We start from the raw sequence: 23365 nt of genomic DNA, 5'->3' as shown, positions 1-23365 counted from the left end.
TGTGCTTTAACTCTTAAAGTGACAGCAGCCTAATAAACCTGCTGAAGTCTGTAATTACTGGTAATCAAACAACAAATGACAGGAAGATCTTGTCTGAATAGCTTAAGTAGCTTTAATAAGGATTAATCTATATTTAATGTGTACAGTAAGACTATGCAGTGTTATTTTACATTTGATTATTCAATTTGTTGTTGTTGGCTATTATTTATCTGAATACCACAATACTGTTAGTATCTTCCTGAAAAAATTCCTGAACAAACACTGTTTATTTAATTAGTTTTAACGTTATGTTGTGTTAATAAGAATTTGATCATATCGTCCACCAATAATCGTGTTAAATAATCGGGATTTCAATATTGACCAAAAATAATCGTAATCATAATTTTTGCCATAACCGAGCAGCCATAGGCCTATATATATTTTTAACCATTGTGATCATAGTTTACAACAGCCATTGTACAGAGCTCAATGGTAAGGATTTGTATTTGCCTTGCCAAAATTTTCACTGGCCCCACCACAAAAAAAAAGTAACAACAATAAATATGGATGCAAACTTTATCAGTGTGCATTTTGATATCAGACAATATTAGGTTTTGGTAAATTATCAATCTAGTTAGGCTGATTTGCTAGGTAAACTTGCTAGGTAATTTTTTTTTTAGTTTTAGTACACCATTATTTAAAAAAATATATATAATACATAATAATTTTAATTTATTTATGCATTTTAGGAAAATTAAAACTAACTTTGTATTGACCATAACATTACAATTATTATTGGCTGTCGAGATCGGCCTATATATACTGTATGTGTGTTTGTGTGTGTACATCCCTGTTAGTAGCTTAAGTATTTAGGCAAAAATTAGGGTAACAGTTGTTAGGATATGTCATAACACTTGCCTTATAATATTAAATTGTTAACATGCATGAAACTCAAAGATATGTTAGAAGGTTTACCTTTATATTTTTTTAACGGTTTATTCTAACCAAGGCGTGTGTGAAGCACTAGTAAAGTGTTGTGTAGTGAGGTGCTTTAGATGCTTGTTGGCTGACTGCATGAGTCTGCTTGGAGATCTCAGGTCTCACATTACCGTATTGACTGCATCTGGAGAGGCTCCAGGGCCCAGTGCTGGCTGCCAGTGCCAGTCCAGGAAGGCAAACTTTCATCATCCTTGTCAGGGCCATCACAAGCGCCTTGTTTGACCATACATCTTCCTAATTGTGACAGAATACTTCAACATCATTAATTAAACATGCTTTCATTTAAGACGCTCACAGGGAGTTGAGGCCAGGGAGGGGGCTGGGCAGTACGAAAACACAGCAGCGCCGGGGCGGCTTGTTTGCATTTTTTAGTTTTTCCTTTCTTTTTTTGTTTTGACTGGCTGGCTTTGTGGTCGTGTCTCTGTCTAGTTTTTTTTATGGGATCGTGGTTGTGTTCATGTAAACACCAAATGACAAAATGAAGTGGTTTGTAAGAGGCTTTCACAACAAGACAGTAGATTCAATGCATCAGAATGTTCCCCTGTCATCAGTATATTATGTATCTTGTGTGTGTGTACATTCGTTCCGGTGCAATTAACACAATGTAATGTCATTGATAGGGCCTCCTCCATCCACAGATTAATTATAGATGAGTACAGAGAGAGGTGGGAATTGTCTCCTGTCACCATTCAATTAAAACATGCCAGAGAGGGACGATTGCTTAATCTCTGGCTTTACATAGTCAGGCTAGACACATCGCTGTAATCTCGCTCAGAAACAAATAAACTTTGCCCCACAGACTATGACTGGTTATATCTTCTAGTAGAATGAAGTAAATGAATTTGCTAGGTAAAATAATACATTTACACTAGAAATTAAGATGCGTTAAATTGATCAAAAGTGACAGTAAAAAAATTCTATTTAAAATATATTCTGTCCTTTCAATACATCAAAGAATCCTGAAAAATATGGTTTTCCACCCAAATATTAAGCAGCACAACTGTTTTCAACATTGATAATAAGAAGAAATGTTTCCTTAGCATTAAATCAGCATATTTAATAAATATACCTTGTTTTTTTTAGATGGTAGTACAACTTTTAGCAACGCTGAACATTTCAGCAAAATTGTTCAGACGTTCTTCTCCAAGGAGGTTTTACAGAGAACTAAAGAGCCACGAGTCTGCTGTGTGCCATATGTCTGTCTTTCTGAAACAAAATCAGGCCAAATCCTCCTGTCTCAACAGTAATCCATTCCACTCTTTGACTCCCAACTTAATTCCCTGAAGTTGATACCAGCCTTGGTTTAGACATTGAAAAGATAAACCCCCTGACTAAACCTAGCTCGAAGCCCCTGACTGCGCAAACGCCTCGTTTCGCCTAAACGAAACACTTTTTATTGCTCCAAAGGAGGATTACAATACTGTTCAACCTCGCGATCGAGCATACATTTTAAAAAGATTACAATTTCACAAACATGAGGAAGATGTGAGTTTTGTCAGGATTATCACAGGGAATACCCGACCCGCTTGGCCTTGTTGTAGGAGAGTGAAATTAGGTCTTGTTATCAGGTGCGTGGGTTCTAGATTGGCAAATCAGCTGTGAAAAGGCAAATCCTCCTGCTTGGAGGGTGAAAAGTCTCCAAAAGTGAAATCGTCCATTAGAGACTTCTAAAAACTGCTGCTATTTAGCAAGTTCATGATGCTAAATAACACATGCGAAAAAGAAAGAGAGAGAACAAGAGAGAGAAAGATAGGGTAAGATGGGGTAACATGTCTCTCCCACCTTTAATTTTCTTCTCAACATGTCAGTAAATTTCATCTGAACACATTAATTAAATGGTTATGCTCTTATTTATTTTGGCATGTCATCAGAAAGTTAACATTTTTGTTGTTTTTTGAGGATTAATGTCTTTTTGTCACTGGTGAATTTTTATATTTATGTTTTTTCGTTGGGGACTGGCATTTAGATTGATATAGTTGTAATACTTTTGATTGATTGACTGACTGACTGACTGACTGACTGACTGATTGATTGATTGATTGATTGATTGATTGACATTTGGAGCTTCAGAAATAGGAAATATGGCAGAAGGTCACTCTGTCTAGTGTAGTTGTTACTATGATTAGTCATTTATGATTTGTTATTTTTTTATCTTTTGTAAGTTATCTTTTTTTTTGTTGGTATTTTTTCAGCCAAATTAACCTACAAAATAAAATGCATACGATCAGTTTAAAAATCACATTACAGCTGGAACACACCTCAATAGTGTTGCTGTAACCTAATAATATATATATATATATATATATATATATATATATATATATATATATATATATATATATATATTTATTTTTTTTTTTATTTTTTTTTTTTTCCTAATATATTGGATGATATATCATTATTTTATACATGTTAAACTCCTATCTTATATGTTTTTATTTATTAGTGAAAACACATTAGCCACGTACACACTGCAGCTGCTAAATTCGAATGTCAATTCACCTTTTAGTACTTATTTTACAATTCATCCTATTCTGTACGTACACAGTTCAGTAATTTACGGGAATGACTGTCAACCGCTTTCTACAACCGAATTAACTCCCGAAAAATCCAAGTAGTGACAACCGCATTTACAAAAATGATACACAGTGTGTAAGGAACCAAACTGAACAACTAGTTGTTAATGACGTAGTTTAATGTGCATCAGAAATGTTTTTTCTCTTTATGTGCAGTGTAAGAAATCACAGGGAAAGCGATATGAGTCTTGACTCATTTGTTTTGCCAATTGCCAGATCTATCTAGAAAAACATCGAACAAGAACAAGCCCACAATAAACCGAAATAAATCCAAATGTTTTATGCTGAAAATAAGACCCCATACCCGCTTACTTTAATAACTCCGTAAACTCGATAGCTTTATGAGCCAAGCTTAACTCTTTCCCCGACATTGACGGTACTTTATGGCTTTCTGTGTGTAATACTGTTATTACGCAACTTCTGAAAAAGTGCTGAATCTTTTGATCAAAAAACAGGTGAAGAAGCAGCAGAAACAAGCGATATCATATGTAATATGCATATCTAAAATAATGTGATTGTCAACATTAGGCAGTTTTGATTTATTATGCTGTTTAAAGTTACTGAATGTAATGTTGACCCAGGACGAGCTATAGGACTGTGAAGCTTTGGGGGTGTTGATGGACTCGATCTACTCCATTTATGTTTTGATCATCGTTCTGAATCCGATCCAGACGTAGTCTTTGACAAAAACTTTTTGTCAAAAACATTTTTTCAAAATGTGTTTTTTTATGAAACTTGCCCACATTTAAGTGTTGGTAAAAAAGAATGCATTAAGCTAGAATCAAATGTTTTTTGTCATTGTTTTTTTTTTTTTTTTTTTAAGCAGAGTGTCTGTTCTTTCTTTTGATATATTGCATATTCAGATATTCATACAACAAATCTTTTTGGAGGCCATGAACATTTTGTGAAAATGATCAAAAATGCTGGTGGTGGCTGGCAACCAAAAAAAAAGCATTATACTTACAGTATAATGAGTGGACATGGCAACAAGAGATCGCTCTGTGAAGCAGCCTTTCTACGTATAAGCAAAACACGACGCCTCCGTCGACTGTGCTGTGGTTAAAATTGCTGAACATAACGAGTCTTTTGTCGCTGTAATATTTCTTTGGTCAGAATAGCGGATACCAAACACTCGAGACGGCAGAACGTCAGTGTGTACGTAGCTGTAGTTCTTGAGGGTGTCGTCTTACTCCATCTTCCCCTACAGAGAGAGAAAGAAAGAGAGAATGATCTGCTCCTCAGAAAACTGCTAATGTTTGTCTGCGGGTGGTTGAGTTCAGCTCAGTTCACATCAGCAGCGCATTGGGCATGGACCACACACACACACACACACACACACACACGCACAGGGCCGGCAGCATTACGGCCTAATCGATTGCCATGCCATTACTGAATCAAAATAAATAAAGTGCATTGCATCGGTTTGGGGTAATTAAGCAACAGCAAAGTGAATTGTATGATTATCCGCATTCATTGTATTTATTTAATATATTTCATGCATTTAATTGTGCACTGGAGGATATGGTTGGAATGAATAAATCATTATTTGCCTCATTAGATTTCCTCTCCAGATGAACGTTGCACACTTCTGGGCCTGGGTTTCTTTAGTCGATGCCATACACCAGTCACGTTCCACTGTTGCTGTCTTTTTCTATTATAAAGGCATAAAAGACTTGCTCTTTCTCTCTGGTTTTGAGCTATTGATATACGCTTGTGTTTTTTTATTCGCTGTGAAATAGTTGGGTGGGCAGACAGTTGAGACGAGCCTGAAATTGGACAGACATGGTTATTTGAAAAGCAGAGCAAGATCGGTTGAAAACAGGCTGAAGAGTTGAAGCGAAGAGTTCAAGAAAAATAATCACTTAAAGAAACACACATACTGTACAAGTGCCGCTGAAGGACACGCTAAAGAAGCAGGATGTTTGCTGTTCTGCCAGCGTTCTCTGGAGAAATCTGACCTCGCTCAACCCGTGCCCTGACCTCTTGACCTCTGACGGCCCCTGACATTTGCAGTGGGAGTGAGCTGATTGGAAGAGGCTGGGCTGATTGGGTTTGGGTTGTGGAAACCGATCACCCTCCGCTGTCATCTTCAGAATGATGTCACAGGAACGTTTGCGTTGGCTCTACTGCAGTATATTGCAACAGCAACAGACATTGGTTGTTTTTGCAGGTTTGCTCTGGGTTCGGGCCAAATTCCAAACTTGGAGCACTTTCCTCGGACATCACGCCAAATACGCATATTTTATACTATATCTGAAGTGTGAACTCGTGAATACATAGAAAAACAATGCTTAATGCAAATAAAAAACACATCATATAATTCCATATAGTTGGACTAGTGTATACTTTTAAAAAGGAGGGGAAATGCTTCCTATATCTTTTGTTTTGAATGTTATAGGCTGTATTTACACACAATCTCTTTTTTGGTCACTATTTCTTTTTTTTTTCAAAGCTGTATGTATTTGATCAAAAATACAGTAAAAACTAGGGATGCACGATATATTGGCCGTTATATAGGTATCGGCTGATATGTTCATTTTTAATGTTATCGCTATTTGCCTGATAAGAAAATTTGGTCGATATATTAAATAAATAATGTTTCCTTCAGCTGAAACACTTCAGATGCGCACTGTTCGCCATGATGGTAGATTGATGATATACTGTAGGCTACATAAATTTGTAATGAGAACATTATAATTGTGTGCTTGGGACATGGCTTTTAATGGTGAGACTTTTTGTTTTTGTAATCGGGCTCTCAAAAATTATATAAAAATTTGGATTTAGATTTATCGGCCAATATATTGATTATCAGCTTTAAAATATAAAGCATTATCGGTTATCGGTATTGGCCAAAATTTTCAGTAAAAAAAGTGTAATATTGTGTAACTTTAAAAATATTGTTTCTACATTGTAGAAACTGGTATACTTTTTTTTTCTGGATTCTTTGATTCTTTGAATAGAAAGTTCAAAAGAACAGCAAATTGAAATCTTTTGTGACATTATAACTGCCTTTACCGTAATTTTTAAAAATAAATAAAGTTAATGCACCCTTTCTGAATAGAATTATATATATATATAATATATTGTTTCCTAAAAGAAACCTGTATTTGAGCTCTAACTTTTGAACAGTAGAGTATATATATATATATATATATATATATATACATATATAAATTAGATTTGAAGAAAAATCAAATAAGCAATTGCTTAAAATAAGCAATGTTGATACAGTTTGGTCACCACTTGACGTCCACTGTTACTGTAACCAAGACAGAATTGTTGCTTTAAAAAAGGAGTATTGGTTTTATTTACATTTAACATTGTTTACCGCTGTGGATCTTTATCGTGAAGCTGTTCTTCTTGCAAAATGTGTGAGATTATTTGTAAATCAGGATTTGTGTGCTGTCTCAGGTTGCTCTTTGTTGAATCAATGGCTGGTGCAGGTTCTGTCTGCTGTCGGTCTGCCGTCCCTGAACAGAACAGAAGGAGAGACATCTAGTGGCACACAAAGATACAACAGTTTATCATAGTCTAATATCACCGCACAAATACAGCAAAAACTCCTCTGAGAGTACTTATAAAATCTTCTTTTCTTAGTTTAGGAATAACCAGACCCACACAGAATCTTAAACATCCTCCAGTCTTTGCATGTTTGTTTCTTGCTAATTTGATAATACTTTCTGCTACCAATAAGAGTGTCTTACTCCTAGCTCTGTTTACCATATTTTACCAAATACTTTTTTACCATATTTTACATTTAAATCAGGTGATTAAGGTTTTTGGAATAATTGGACCCGCACTGGAGTTAAATGTTGTAGTAATGTAGATGTTCGTTCACTGTTCAGTACCTTTGTAACACAGCCAATATAAACAGTGATACTGTACATGTGTTTCAATAAAATCAGAGAGATTCAAAGAGTAGAGATTCATTGTATATTGACTTAAGTTGGAAAAAGGAAAGATTTTCTGAGAACTTGACAGTTATATGAAAATAAAGAAAAATGCAGCAGTGTGGTGGGTAATAATCTTAGTAATAATTTAGTATAATGCTTTAAATAATGATCATTTAATGCTTTTACTCCTCACTGGGTAAATATCACAGGATCAAGAACCAAAAATGAGCTGTGATGTAATAATTTATTCTAAATTATAGTGCAAATCAATGAAATGATGGTTTTATTATCTCATCCCCTGCCAAGATCAGTGTATAGTTCCACATTTTTTTTTATCACAAAGAAGAGAGCAATTAAAATGAAGGCCATATATCATTTCTCAAGCTCCATGAAAGCTCATAAGGAGACAATGAGATGTTATTATGTTGATTTTATTGCAGACATTTACTTTAACTTGACCTTTATGGAGATCACTCATATTAAAGTTTTTCACAATTGCTAAGACACTAAACCCCATTCTCTTAACCAAGACCTAAACGCATTTGTCGAATAAATCATTATTTCCGTAAAACTTAAACGAGGTTTAATGTGGAAAAAGTCCTCAGGCTGGACCGAACATGAAGACATAATGCTGAATCTCTCATTAACATTGATTTTGCAGTTGCACAACATTGTAGAGTGTACTGTAACATGCTTTTCATTTAGAGTTTTCTTTGACCTTTTGGCCGTTTGCATTTCAACTACTGTATTTTCACAGTATGCAAGTGCTAAATATACAGAAATTCAATAGTTTACAATATTCAATACAATGCTATACTTGCAGTACATACAGTTTACAATTTCATTCACCTTAGTTGGAATTACTATACTTTTTTACGTAATTGCAGATTTTGTTTACTGTATATTGTATACTTAGTTTCTTGAACCTCACGCTCTGGATGCTGTGTTCTCCATGTTTTATGTAGTGTCTAATGAATGGCCTGTAGTGTTAATATAATTGACTGGTTTGTATATGATCTGAAAGCATTGTTTGATTTTGAGTGCAGGTGATATGGTTTTGGTTTTGCCAGAAGAGTTTTGTGAATGTAGATTTGGTTTTGTGTTTAAAATGGGTGAAGGTTTCAAGAAATATGGCTTAGCAATTGTGAAAAACTGTATACATTACATATTTATGTGCTTCTCATTTTTGAGTCAAGTCACCTTTATTTATATAGCGCTTTTTAAAATACAGATTGTTTCAAACTAGCTTTACAGTGATAACAGGAAAATACTGCAACAAAGTTTGTTTTGGCTGTATAGCAGCTCTAAAAGAAAGTAGTGTCATTGTCCAGCTTAAGTAAGTTCAGAGTTGATTCATTTCCATTGTAAAAATCATTAGTTATTAATTTAGTACATTTATCTAAACGGCAGCTCTGGAGAAAACTGTAATGTCATCGTCCAGCTCAGTTCAATTCTCATACAATGGTGTCAATGCAGGCAGATCAATAATATTAAGATCTCCTTGTGTTGTATTGAGAAATTGCAAATCTTAGCTTAACTAAGTTAATCAGAAATGACCTCTACATGGTCATAAACAGTATAATATATCAGAAGATTTTCCAGTAAGAGGCTTTCAGGATTTCTTTGATGACGACTTAAGGCTGTTTTTAGCATTTGAGCCTACAAAAATGACTCAAGTTTTTATCCTCTCTTTCGTTCTTGACAGTACTCAGTATCCGTGGAGCTCAGGAGGAGGAGCCACCAGATGCTCAACTCATGCGATTGGACAACATGCTGTTAGCCGAGGGCGTGTCCGGTCCCGAGAAAGGAGGCGGGTCGGCTGCAGCTGCCGCCGCCGCTGCTGCGACAGGTGGTTCCGGGTCCGATAACTCGGCCGAACACTCAGACTACCGGGCCAAGCTGACCCAGATCCGTCAGATCTACCACACAGAATTGGAGAAGTATGAGCAGGTGAGAGAACAGAGTCTGGAGTAAAACAAAGTCTCCTAGATCTGACCTATGTAAATTCAAATGTTTCAAAAACAAAATGCTGTAGGCCTTAGCACACCCCAAAAAAAGAAAAGAAAACATACACATACTCATCTCAGGATAGGATATTTGTCCAGGAGAGCAGCTCCTGTAGTTATGATCCTGAACCTTGTGCCGCCCTTCTGTGCATGTTCAGGCGTGTAATGAGTTCACAACCCATGTGATGAACCTGCTGAGGGAGCAGTCTCGCACTCGGCCCATCTCCCCCAAAGAGATCGAGCGCATGGTGAACATCATCCATCGCAAATTCAGCTCCATCCAGATGCAGCTCAAGCAGAGCACCTGCGAGGCGGTCATGATCCTGCGCTCCCGCTTCCTCGACGCCAGGTCTGTATGAGTGTATACGTGTGTTTGTGGGTGGAAGTATCTCATACATTTTATGAGAAATAAAATAGCACAATTTTATGAGTATCTCACGCAGCAGGTTCAAATGTGACGGACTTTCTAAACACTAGCTTTGAATCAAGCTGGCTTTGCTCTTTCCCTTTCTCATTCTCTCTTTCTCCTTCTCGCTTTCTCTCTCTCTTTCTTTCTGTTCTGTCATTTCCCATAAGACGAAAAAGGAGAAACTTCAATAAGCAGGCCACAGAGATCCTGAACGAATACTTCTACTCCCACCTAAGCAACCCGTACCCCAGCGAGGAGGCCAAGGAGGAGCTGGCAAAGAAATGCTCCATTACAGTCTCACAGGTGAGACCCCCCCAACCTTCACCTCATATACTGACACAGAATACATTGAATGCTTAGACATTTGTAGCACAAAGAAACTTAAGAGCTCTCAACTAACATTAAAGTTGAATTCTGGTTTAACCATTAATTCTTGTTTTCTCAGGTATCCAACTGGTTTGGAAATAAGAGAATCAGATACAAGAAAAATATTGGAAAATTCCAAGAAGAAGCCAACATGTACGCTGCCAGAACCGCCGCTACCGCAACCAACGTCTCCACCCACGGCAGCCAAGCCAACTCGCCTTCCACACCAAATTCAGCCGGTGAGTATTGCAGTAAGTCTACACACAAACAACAGATGTGCTTGTTTTTCATTGGTCTTCAACAGAAATGCCAACTTTAATGTCACCAACTGGCAAAAAAGAAGTTCACCATGGTAGTGTTTTGAATATTCCACAATAGCCTACCTTCAGTACACTTCCTTTACTTTAGCGTTACCATAATGCCTCTCTGAAGGAGATCCAAATCCTTCCCTTCTTTATCTAAATCAGCAGCTTGACCTGCAGCACAGCTCATACAAAACTCTCGCTTTTCAATACCAAAAATGAATCTTCTACTAATCTCTGCTTACTATTTCTCTACTTTTTTTTTTAAATTTCGCCACTTGGACTTAACAGTTATTTGTCTAAAATGATATTTTGCTTTATCTGGATTCTGGAACGAATGCACCTAAGGTATCAGTCGGCTCGGTCACTGTTGTCTGGTTGACCTCCTGGATGTCATTATGAAGAGATGGTCAAGCCTTTTGTCATATAGCCTTGAAGTGATTAGAGGTCCATGTACATTTGATTAGTGCCCTGCGGCTTTTAAAGCGGAAATTAAGTTAAGCCCTGCTCTCTCTTAAACATCTAGGGCATCTTGCGTTGTCTCCTCCATTAAAAGACAAATAGCATTCTTTGATTCCTTGTGTGACTCAATTAGCACATCCTGAATGACTTGGCTGTGGCCGTGTACAGTAACTGTACTGTCCATCTTAGATATCACTGTAGTAGTATTAATAAATCCCTTCTTCACCCATTGTTGTTCTTGAAACACTTCAATAGCTTTTTTTGTGCTAAGGTAAAGCTGCGGTCACATTAGCAAAATTTCTGTGAAATGTCTATTGTCATAATGTTTTGATGGTTTTAGAGGGATTTGGGTATTGGCCAACCAGCTAAAGACCAGCATGACCAGACTGAGAACAGTAAACAACCTTAGGCAGGTTCAGCAGGACTGTTTCAAAACCTAGTGAGCTTCCTTGCTGTCTACTTTCTATATAGACAGCATCCTAATTAAAAAGGAACCTGATTTAGTATGTTCTCTTGCATAAAAAAAAAAAAAAAAAAAAAAAATCTTATTTGAAGCGCACTGGAGACTGGACTAGACAATTGATTTAGGGCTGGGCGATAAATCAATATAGTTATTTATCCATATAAATTGATAAATAATAAATACATTTTTCAATATAATTATTTTTCAATATAATTCAATTTATATTTATCAATATAAATAAATACATTTTAAATACTTAAATGAATACTGTGATAAATACTGATATTCAGTATGGAAGAATATTGTGATAATATTTTTGGCCATATCATAATTTCTCTCGACTCATTCTGAGCTTGGATCTGACATTTGGAGCAAAGCCTGTGTGTTTTTTATCATATAACCCACACGTAAATTAACAGCTCTGCACTACTAACCCTCCTTACTTCAGTCTTACTGTTGCATGACTGTTTCTTGTCTTTATCTATCCCTATCTTTCTCTCTCTCTCTCTGCCTCTCTTCTTCTTAGGTTCCGCTGGCTCTTTTAATATGAACTCCGGGGACTTGTTCATGAGTGTGCAGTCTCTGAATGGGGACTCATACCAGGGGGCCCAAGTGGGGGCCAACGTTCAGTCACAGGTAGGGAGTAGTGCTGAGAGAAAGGGCAGATGACCGTAACTAATTTCATTCAATTACACCCAATCACACATTGTGCTGTCGTAATGGTGGTCCTTATTACCCAGCACACAAAATCACGTCACGGCTGCGGCTTGCCCAGTGGGCCTGGAACCATTAGTACTCCAATTCTTTTGTTATATTTATTGAATTTCTAACAAAGGAACCTTAGGAAAGTGCTTCTGCCTTTTTGTGGGGTATTTTTGTTAATTAATCTTTGCTTTTCGCCAAACCCCTTTTGCAAGCAGGCACATGCTGTTCCTGAAATCTAATAATTTGTTCTTGTATTAGCCAATATTTTCAAGGGAACCTTCTTCGTTAATACCGAATGGCATGTCTCTGTCATAACTGATAAAATAGTCAACATCTTGTTACATGTATATATCCTTGTCACAACAAAGTTCATCTCTCAGCTCCAGCCCGCTCATCTTAGTGTCCAACGCGTGTAGATTTCTGCTCAGTCGTGGCTGACATGACGGTCCTCCTGACCTTGAGAACGGACTGGGGTTACAGTTTGCCTCCAGCAGTCGTACACTGCTTCGTGGCCATTGTCAACTTCCAAATGAATAGACCATCAAAGACAGTCTTGGAAACAATACAGCTCTTGTCAGCGGGATTGCGTATCTGTCATGCTGTCACGTCCGCCACCGTGGCTGCCTGACCTTGCCCGGCACGCTTGCATCCAAATATTCGTAATATTTTCCTCCCATAACGAAGCAACTTCTCCGAAGGCTCGGGGTGCTTAATGAATATTCAGTGCTGGAATCCCAGAGGAAATCTTCTGAAATGAGTTCATGTGCTGCAAGAATTACATGAGAGAGATTTCACATGAGGTTATTTAATGTGTTTTGATAGAATTGATCAAAATATAAAATGTATATATATATATATATATATATATATATATATATATATATATATATATATATATATATATATATATATATATATATATATGTGTGTATATATATATATGTGTGTATATGTATATGTATATGTTTTTAATTAGGGCTGTCAAGCTATTACATTTTTTTTTTCCAAGTAATTAATGTCCCAAATCGCATATCAAATTTGGCTGAGAAATTACCCCCAAAAGATCATTTAAAGTCATTATTGTGTTAAATGAGAAAAAACATCAAATCAAACACTACAAAAAATAGCTTAAGAAAGAAATATTTTATATGATTCAACATAGAATTTACAGGTAATATATGTTTATTGCAAACGTTTATGTGTAACGTTTATATTGCGCATAAATATTTAGGCTAGCTGTGGCTTTATAGGATTTTTTCTTTTGCAAATATGAGATAAACAAAAACAAAACAGACAATATTGTGTTTAACATGCAACACAATATTATCTAACTGTTGTATAAAATCAATATCACATTTGCACTCATGCTTTTTGAGACAAAAACAAATACTCGTGTGATATTGCTTAACTATTTCACATGATATAAATATAAGACAAAAACTCATACAGAGGCATTTTTCCCTGATATCTTGAATTTTAGGGTAATTCTAACTGCATTCTATTGGCTGCATCACACAATGAGTTCATGTTCGTCACCAATCAACTGAATGAACTGTTAACCTACGTAGGTCTGGGGCTGGGTGGGTGCGTTAAATGCATTATTTCCATAACTAATTAATTAAATGCCTTAATCAGCACCCCTACTTTTAATATATATTAATTATAATTTGTATATTTGTGGTTTGGGTTTTTCATCAATTTGAATTCTCTAAAATCACACATTCACATTATTTGTCAATTACATTGTAAACATGGGTTTATTTTCTCATCAGTTCTGGAACAAATTGTGTCCTTTGTTTGATATCTGCAGCACAAACATTTCATTCAACATTTGATGACCTTTTCGGTTGCCAATATCCTTTTGATATCAGGGTGACCTTTTCTCAGCACAAACGTCTTTGTTTTGTGTAGGTATTGTCTGACCCTGTCTTTTGTTTGTGTTGTGTTGTTCTGTCTGCAGGTGGATACTCTTCGCCATGTTATCAGTCAGACAGGCGGATACAGTGAAAGCCTCGCTGCCAGTCAGATATACAGTCCACAGGGCATCAATGTAAGTCCATGCTTAGCCTCTTCAATTTGATCTTCTCTTCTTTTGCTCTTGTACCTGATTCTCAAGACCAGTGCCATAAGCTTGATATTAAAAAATTTGGGGATGGTAAAAAAAAAAAAAGCACAGTTTAGCATATTTAATGCGCACTTTTTTAATAAATCACTCGAAAGTCATTCATGTTCTTAAAGTGAGTTAAATGAACATAATCTAGATCCACGTCATGTGCGGCAGGTCTTAAAGTGACCGCAGTCTAATAAACCCACTGCGGTTTGTCATTAAGAATATTCAAAGAACAAAAGAAAAAAGAGAAAATCACTCACTGGTCTTGAATGAACTTTTGTAGCTTTTAATAAGGATTCATTTATATTTATGATTTATGCAGAGAAGATTCTGGAGTGTTTGATTACTTATTATATTTCTGTACATATCTTACCTGTTAGCCCTACCTAAAAATCATAAAGCACTGTTTACAAGCTTACATGGGTCAAAAACTACTAAAACAGGTCTGGGCACAGGTAAATGTGACATTTATTATAATGGGTTTATGTGAAGATTGGTTTAAGTTCACTAAAATTAAGTTGTTGTTTTTTCAAGCCTAATAAATGTAAAAAATGATAGCTTTTAATTATGCTGAATGCCTATAATTAATGGCTAAAATTGAGAATTTTTTATTTATTTCATACACACATCAGTGATACTGGCCTTCTTTTATAAAAAGATGCAATTAAACAAATATTTCAAAATATACAGGCTATACTATATTTATGTTGTTTCTATATTAATTTGGAGATTAAATGAAATTATTACGATATAAAAACAAATTGAATATTTGAATGTTAGGTGCGATTAATCGCAATTAATTACAGAAAAATGATTCGTTTTTAAAAAAAAATTATCAATTGACAAGACTAAAATATATTCGTATCTAGTATTAAGATACTCTCACATTGATTATTGTAATATTTGATTATAATGTTTTGGTAACACTGCTTACCTCTAGCTGCTCTAGCTTGTCTGTTGCCATATTGATAAGTGGTGCCAGTGGCAAATATGCACACGTAAATCATAAATGATCAGTGTCAGCGTTACCACGGCTCCTTCAGCCACATAAACACTAACAACATCAAAGAAGCCCAGATGCAGGTGCTTTTCTGACCATCAAACTCTGAAAGCTTTCGATTGTGTCCTCCACCACAGCTCTGAGCGCACATTAAAAGAATTGTGTTAACCAGAGGAGACGAGCAGCTCCAACCATCAGTTTTGAACTGGGGGAGGAGTGTTTAAGAGAGAGGGAGAGAGAGAGAACGAGAACACAAGCGGCAGAGGCCAGCATGTAAAATCCACAGCGACAAGCCGTGTCGCCAGCAGAGGAAATTGATCAGACAGTCTCAAGGGAGGGCTGAGTAGAGATTTGGGACAGCAATCCAAGTGCATTGGTCATATCACACATCTGCCACCTTAACAGCACTGACAGGGAGCCAGCAAAGTGTGAGGAGGGGAAAAAAAGGGAAAAAAAGACAAACACACTAACATGGTCTCTCTAAATAGCTGGCTTGAAGCAAAGCCGAGTGTGTCCTGTGGAAGTGACCCAGCGCTTCTGTGCCATCTATGGCAAACTCACAGGATATTTTTATAGCACAATGACCTCGTTTATTCCAAAAGATCAAGGAGGATTTCATTTCTCAATTCACAACCCCTTTAAAAATGTTGTCCCGTATTAAGGTAAACGCATTAAATTGATGCAGTCATTTCTAATGCAGATTTATAAATGTCAACTTAACTGATTTCATCTTCGTATCAATAATTAAATCAACATTGTTTTATACATGAACACCATAGCATCCTGAACATTTGCATCGCAACGCTGTGATAATGTAGCCAGAGAAAGTGTCTCAATCTTATTTAAGACAGAATTCACTGTCTTAAATAACATGATGTTTTTCCTTCTCCACCCAGATAAGTTATTCTCCTTTTTTTCCGGTTGCGAATAATGACGGCCTGAGACATAAAGCGTTTATGTGGGGGAGCTTTCCTCACGCCCATGCGCTGTAATTACGCCTTTGAAATAGACATGGGGTGTCACCAAAGCTGAAGATTTGAAAAGTTTTTTTCTCTCCTCGCTCTGCTCTTTCTTTTTTTGATTACAGACTGCCTCTATCTAAAATAACAGGCTGGGAAAATAAGAGGCTGCCAAAGCCCATTTCTAGTCCTTTTTCTGATGGCATGGAAATTGCTATTAATGCCCCAAATGCTCTTTAGGCAACCTGTCTCCCGGACATGAAATGGCCTCCATTTTAGGTGCCAATTATACTTTCATTCCTTTAGCCAATGTGATAATTTGCAATAATTGATTCCTCCATCATCTGTCTTTTGAAAATCGTGTTCTGGAAATGACTTGCTATGACTCGTAATATGCAGCATAATGTCGTTCCTTTTTACTGCCTCACTTTGTGACTCACTTTCTGCAAAAGTGTGTTTATAGTGAGGGAATTCATTATAGTCGCTCTCGTTTCGATTTCGTTTCGCATACGTCTTTCCATTCGGACGAGCGTTGTGTTTTGAAATGTACACTTCATCATTTTGTCTTTTTGCTTTTTTCCTCATGAAAGGCGAACGGCGGCTGGCAAGACGCCCCGACACCCTCCTCAGTGACCTCGCCCACGGAAGGACCCGGGAGTGTCCATTCCGACACCTCCAACTGATCAGCACCATCCATCCACAAAAGCGCGTGGGATCTTCAGACTGCTCTCGCTAAAGATCCAGCGATCCACCCTCCGCAGATTCGGATTAACGTCCCACATGGTCATACACAATCATGCCATTACCACCATGGAACATTTGGGATACTTTACAAGATTTTAGAAAACAATTATGAATTTGAACATTTTAAAAAAGAAAAGGAAAAAAAGATGTGTTTGTACAGTTTTCACAGTGTCTTTTAGGTGGCACAGGGCGACTAACTAACCTGTGACTGTTTCAGTCTTATGAGGCTATTGTTTATGATGGAACAACCAGTCGTTGTGTTTCAATTTAAATGCTTCATTCTACCTCTCAGCAAAAAGAAAAGAGAAAAAAAAAAGAAAAATGAGAAAACAACAGTCTTTGTTTTCTGAAAAAAAAAAAAAACTAAAAAAAACAGATACCACTTGATATTGTGCTTGGGAGGAAGCTCTCCTTATCGGTACGATCAATTACTATTGCCTCTTTTGTTCGTTCAATAGTGATATATTGACTATTTGTTTTGGTTTGTTTTGTTGTTTATTTTTCAAAAGATCCTCCGATATCAATTCATCTGTATTTATGTATTTCCTTTGACAATTTCTGCCCTATAAAACAGATTTTTCTTATAAATCTGTGTATAAAACGTGAAATAGGATATGTGGAGGTCACTCCGTTGACCAGTTGAAAGCTGATTATCATGTTTTCCCCATAAAACCATCAAAAGCTGTCCATTAGATAAAGGTAAATGCTTACTTTTATCGTAGAGAGCAGTCCAAACAACTCTGTCGTCGTAGATTTCATTTGGAGTCATTTCCTCACTCTGTTTGTTTTTGAGGACACCGTCTGCGAGTCGATGAAAATATAACTGATTCCGGAAATAGCGGAAGCATCAAGTCATTATGGTCTATAATGACATTTCCTCCCCGCTTTCACTTCAGATTGCTTTCAAACGCTCCCTTATTCCCTTTCTCCCTTAAGTGAAGGAATTTGACATAAAGAGCAATATATTTGTTTGGTTTATACAAACAGGTGTCCTTTTCTACCCCAAATCATGGACAAAAACAAGCACTAATGCTCTTTATCATTTTATTAGTTTTAGTATGCTCAATTTTTAAAATGATTATTCCTTATTATGTTCCGTTGACTAGCAAAAACCCAGAGGATTTCATCAAAAGGCCACGCCATAACAAATGCTATCCTGACGTCTTGATGTTTTCCCTGTAATTTCAACTGTGAGTGTACAGTTTTAGAAACAAGCTATGTACATTAAACATTACAGCTGAGTGTTGCTGGTAACCAAAATCCGTTGTGTGAACAATGTAAAAGAATATGAAATATCATGCTCATAGCTGTTTAAACATATTGAGCTTTTCTCAGTTTTCTGCAGCATTTGTAAGGAAGTTAGAAAAACAGACAAGCGCTACCTGATTGCTCATGTCTTCTCATTTCTTTTGGCCGATTTGTATTGCTGAAGCCACTGTTTCCATTGTGAAATCATGACTGATGTAGCGCTTCTGTCTAATTGAAAAAAAAAACTTGAAAAATTCAATAGTTAACTAATTTTTGTTGAAAATATATCCCTGTCTGTCAGGGCTCCGGGTAATGAAGTTTGTTTTGCAGTACATTGAATCAGAATCCATTTAAATGGGGAAGTCATTAGGTTAATGAGATTTGGACATTTCGACGGTCACTCTTAGCTGTGTTGATGCAGGTAAAAGTGCCGTACAACCATTCAGTCTATATGGACCCTTTTGCCCCCGAACCCAGAAATCAGTTCAGCGGCTTCTGAACAAGTTTCAAAACCCTGACCTGAGGTGAAGCCAGTCGATCATCTCTGCTCTGATGTGTATGTATCACTAATATGACTCCAGTTTCTAATAGCATATCACCCCCCGTTGATTTGTGCTCTCTAACACACGTTCTACCAAAAACATTGCCAAAAAGGAAGAAGCTCCACCTCTTTAATGGATTTTTTGGGGGAAATGTTTGGGAATGTTCATATCTATTCACTATCAAAACCAAAAATGTAAAAACTGAAAGTAGCTTATGTATGTATAAAAAAACAGAAATATGTGACCGATATTTCATTGCCTTTGCCTTCAATAATGGCTTTGATGATTCTTTTTCTTTCTTTTGTTTAGCTCTCATTCTCAAGACATTCTTAAACACCATTTTTTTATATATATATAGTTTGAAGATAATCATGCTAATCCATATGGAAATACAAACATCTGTTATTTGAATGACATACTTTTGACACATAAGAACACAAATTCTAGTTTGCTGATGGTTGCCATTGTGAAAATGTATATATATTTTGTGAAATAGACTTGACCGCACCTGCTATAAATGCATTATTAGACTTCACGATTATGTACCATATGAAGCATTGAAGTCCACACTATTGTGTTTGGGTTTCCGCCACAATTCCCACAAACTTTGTCTCAAAATTGACATGATTATCATCAATAAATGTTGTATTGCTCACTGAACAGTATTGATACACATCAGTATGTATTTTGTGAGATTCTCTGTTTTGGTGTTATTTTTTATAAAGGTTTTACAGGGTTTAAGGCTTTTCTTGTTCTCCAATTTATGTTTAGGGACCATTTTAGTACAGTAAAGGAAATATGGATACACAGTGTATCACACCTGGCATTAGTCAACTCAATCCACAACTTAGATTTTGCACATTTCTTGTCCAATATCACATCTTTTCATAGCCTGATATTTTAAATTCAGCCCTTAACAAATTATCCCATTTTACTTTGTTGCATGTGTTTTGCTTACAATAAAATACTGCAGTGTTTTAAGTAAATCCTGATGTATTTTTTTCCCATAATTATATATAATTTTTATTTTTTTTATTTATTGTCTGCAAATATACACTACTGTTCAATGTTCGGATAAGATTTTTATAAATGTTTTAAGGCTGCCTTTATTTGATCAAAATACAGTAAAAAGAGTAAAACTGTGAAAAGATTATTACAATTCAAAATAACTTTTATAATTGAAAAGATTTTAAAACTGAGCAAAGCTGAATTTTCAGCATCATTACTCCAGTTTCAGTGTCACATGATCCTTCAGAAATCATTCTAATGCTGATTTGCTGCTCAAGAAACATTTCTTACTAATATCAATGTTAGAAACAGTTGTGCTCGTTAATATTTTTTGTAGAAGCTGTGATAGATTTTTTACAAAATTTGATGAATAGAAAGTTCAAAAGAACAGCATTTATTTGAAAAAGAAAACTTTTGTAACGTAAATGTCTTTACTGTCACTTTTGATCAATTTAATGCATTTGTGGTGAATAAAAGTATGAAATTCTTTACAAAACAAAAACAAAATTTTGGATGGTAGTGTAACCATATAAGGTAAGATGTTTTTACAAATGTTTTAAGAATGAAGATAAATGTGTGGTTTGAGATAGAAAGTACCATGATACATTTGAAGGATACTTTGTGGCTTTTAAAGTGTGTGTAATGAATCAGATTTTTGAAAACTAAAAAAAGTTTTAAATAAAACAAAAACTGGTGATTGATATCCATTTTTAAAAATTATTTAAAATTATAATTTTTTATTATAACTTAGCCTGTCCCCCCAACCCCTCCCCCCTCCACACACACAGATTTTTTTTTTATATAAAACTAAAAACAAATTAAATTCGATTATTTTATGATTACTAAAATTATTTATTCTGATTCATAACAATTAACATTTTTGCCAAACCACTTTGTGCTGTGGAGACACATAAACAAATAGGTGGTTGTTACAGTAAATAATCAACATCTTTATTTGACTGATTTGTGACTCTGTGGTTCCATTCCTAAACACAAATATATATATATATATATATATATATATATATATATATATATATATATATATATATTATTTTTTTTTTTTTTTAGGTGGTCCAGGCATGAATATCAGTAAGATCTCTGCAACTCACTACCTGAATGTCATGATGTTCCTGCTCCATGAGTTCTGTCGTTTCCTCGTGCGGAGAGTGAAAGTGGGCCAAGGTCAGACCTCGACTTCACAGGTCTGTCAGGGTCTCATGCCTCTGGACTCAGAACAGCTTTGGGCTGCTTGGCCTCAGGAGAACTGGCAGTTTGTTTTAAATACATATTCTGGCAGCCATTTCTCACTGCCTTCAATGAGGGGGGCTGATGAGTGTGAGGGGCACGAGGGTTTTAACATGTCTCCCACCTCCACAGGCCCATACTGACCCAGTCTTTCACCCTACACATCCTCAATCCCGCTCAACCACATCTTCCACTTGTCAACACGTGAGAGAGAGATGTGAACGCTAACAGAAATGAAATGTGAAATTGTCCTCTGTAATGTCAAGTCTTGTTTCGCTTCCACAGGGGAAATATAGTTGCTGAAAGTCGTAGATATATATCTAGATCTCCAGACAGAGGATGGTCACACGGATGTCTATTAAAATACAGCTTATTTTGACATTATAGTTAATAGAACAATGTGATTTTTAAAATAGACAACAATACAAAAATCCCTAAATTAATCCCCATTGAAACAACAAATATATATAATAATTTTGACTGTGACCATTGATATTGCAAGCTATTTTGTTTTTCTTCATCCATATACCAGGAGAACACATTCAATGCCACTGACAGTGAATCCAGCTCTGTGCATTGGGAAATTAAAAAGGGCAATAGGAACATCTGTGACCAGTTCCGTTTAATTCTTTTTATCTGTTTAGCGCTGTAGGAGCCTCCCCGGTCGCCTCTGTGTCATTTGGCATTCCATCTCACGACTGATCTTCTCAGGTTTGAAAGGACAGGACAAATCCCAGAGATAGGCCGTCTGGTCCAGACGCACAGGCTCTACATATCAGCCACTCGCAGGAGGGATGAGAAATCCCCTTCCTGACACTCGCAAAGGCTTTCTTTGTGAAACCTGCTGAATTATCTGAGCTCTGCACACATAAGCTTTGGTGCCAGTAAAATATTGAGCAGCTTCCAGCCAACTTTAAATTATACTGAGTCCATGCATTTTCCCCCCAACAAAAAAACTGAGTCGTATGAGCAGTGAATGTCTGGTTATTTTCAATTTAAGTTTTCTACTGTATTTGAGAAAACTAAAAGTTGTATTAAAAATCTTAAGTCCTGTCTGTAGAGAGTTTTAAATCTGAGTTTAATTGTATGTAAAAATTACACGTTCATTTTTTATATTTTAAATAAGTTGAAAAAATGTGAAGGTTGGTGCGTTTTTGTTCTCACATTTCAATATAAACATAGCAGCCCAACCGTAACATTGGCTCAAACAAGTCCGTGAGTTTAGAATGCTTCAGTGATGATATATTTTTGTAGCCGAACCCGGAAGTTGGTTCCCATAGTGATTCATAGTTTAATTATCTTACATGTTTTGTTCATCAAAATACACCAGAGAAAACCAACAAGAAACAGGTGCACAAAGCAATAAGTAACCATGACAACTAATAATTAATAAGAACTCAGGCAAACAGAAACAGGGAAAACCAAACTAAAACAAAATAAAAAATAAACATAACCCTTACATTACACCCCCTCCCGGAAGGCGTCTTCGCCATTACAGCAAACAAATTCGAAAAGAGGAGGAAGGGTAGGGGCTCTGGAAGTGGTCAAAGAACTGAAGACAGACGGACACTGGAAGACGGACAGTGGGAGGAGCTGACAGAAGGAGGAACCAGGCAGGAGATGGTGGATTGAGGAGACAGCTGAGGACCTTGAGCATATCCAGGACGAAGGCCCGAGGCAGAACCGATGTTGGGGGGAGCCAGGGTGGAGCTGAGGAGACACAGAGACTGGGCGACACCGTAGGTCCTGGAGGCCAAGGCGTAGCCACGGTGACAAGTGGCCAAGGTGGAGCCAGGGTGTCCCCTGGGGACTGAGGACCAAGGCGGAGCCTGGCGAAGCTGAAGGGGTGGCCCGTGGTGGAGCCAAGGGAACCATTTGCCAATGCAGAGCTGATCTGCACAGCATCTGCACAGCAAAGAGGTGGATAAATAACAGCTGTGTAACTTTATTAACAATGAGTAGAACTAAACAGAGGGCTTAAATACACAGGAGAAAGCGAAATGAACAAGAAACAGGTGCACAAAGCAATCATAACCATGACAACCAATAATGAATGAGAACTTATGAAACACAATGAAACTAAACATAACCCTTACAACAAGTTTACCTGTTCTGCGAGATAATGTTTAATGTCCCAGACAACCTCTTTAGTCCCATTTAGTCATTTGTTAACAACCGCCTTTTTTGAGACACATAAAAGCTTATATATTTTTTTTTTTTACTGATGTACAGACCTTATTTCAGGCATTTAACCAAAAACCCATAAAAAAAAAAAAAAAAAAAAAACATTGACTTGACATTACATGTATGTATGCATGTAGAAGTGCTAAAATGCCAACTTGTTTC

At 36.5% G+C, this 23365-nt stretch overlaps 1 protein-coding gene across 4 annotated transcripts in view; it reads left to right on the top strand.

The window, feature by feature from the left end:
- Positions 1–19740, top strand: part of pbx1a (pre-B-cell leukemia homeobox 1a) — a 67628-nt gene extending 47888 nt beyond the window's left edge. The window contains exons 3-9 of one of the 4 annotated variants that reach the window (XM_079875728.1): positions 9153–9397; positions 9612–9802; positions 10039–10165; positions 10308–10467; positions 11982–12091; positions 14121–14210; positions 16820–19740. In XM_079875728.1, the coding sequence (XP_079731854.1) occupies positions 9153–9397; positions 9612–9802; positions 10039–10165; positions 10308–10467; positions 11982–12091; positions 14121–14210; positions 16820–16912 (1016 nt within the window). In that variant the 3' untranslated portion in view covers positions 16913–19740. Of the gene's footprint in view, positions 1–9152; positions 9398–9611; positions 9803–10029; positions 10166–10307; positions 10468–11981; positions 12092–14120; positions 14211–16819 lie in introns of all 4 variants that reach the window. The other 3 variants (XM_079875727.1, XM_079875730.1, XM_079875729.1) reach the window with 3 other exon arrangements.
- Positions 19741–23365: the final 3625 nt, after the last annotated feature.

The sequence above is a fragment of the Squalius cephalus genome, assembly GCF_949319135.1.
Source record: "Squalius cephalus genome assembly, chromosome: 7".
NCBI lineage: Eukaryota > Metazoa > Chordata > Actinopteri > Cypriniformes > Leuciscidae > Squalius > Squalius cephalus.
This window is presented reverse-complemented; position numbering and strand designations above follow the sequence as displayed.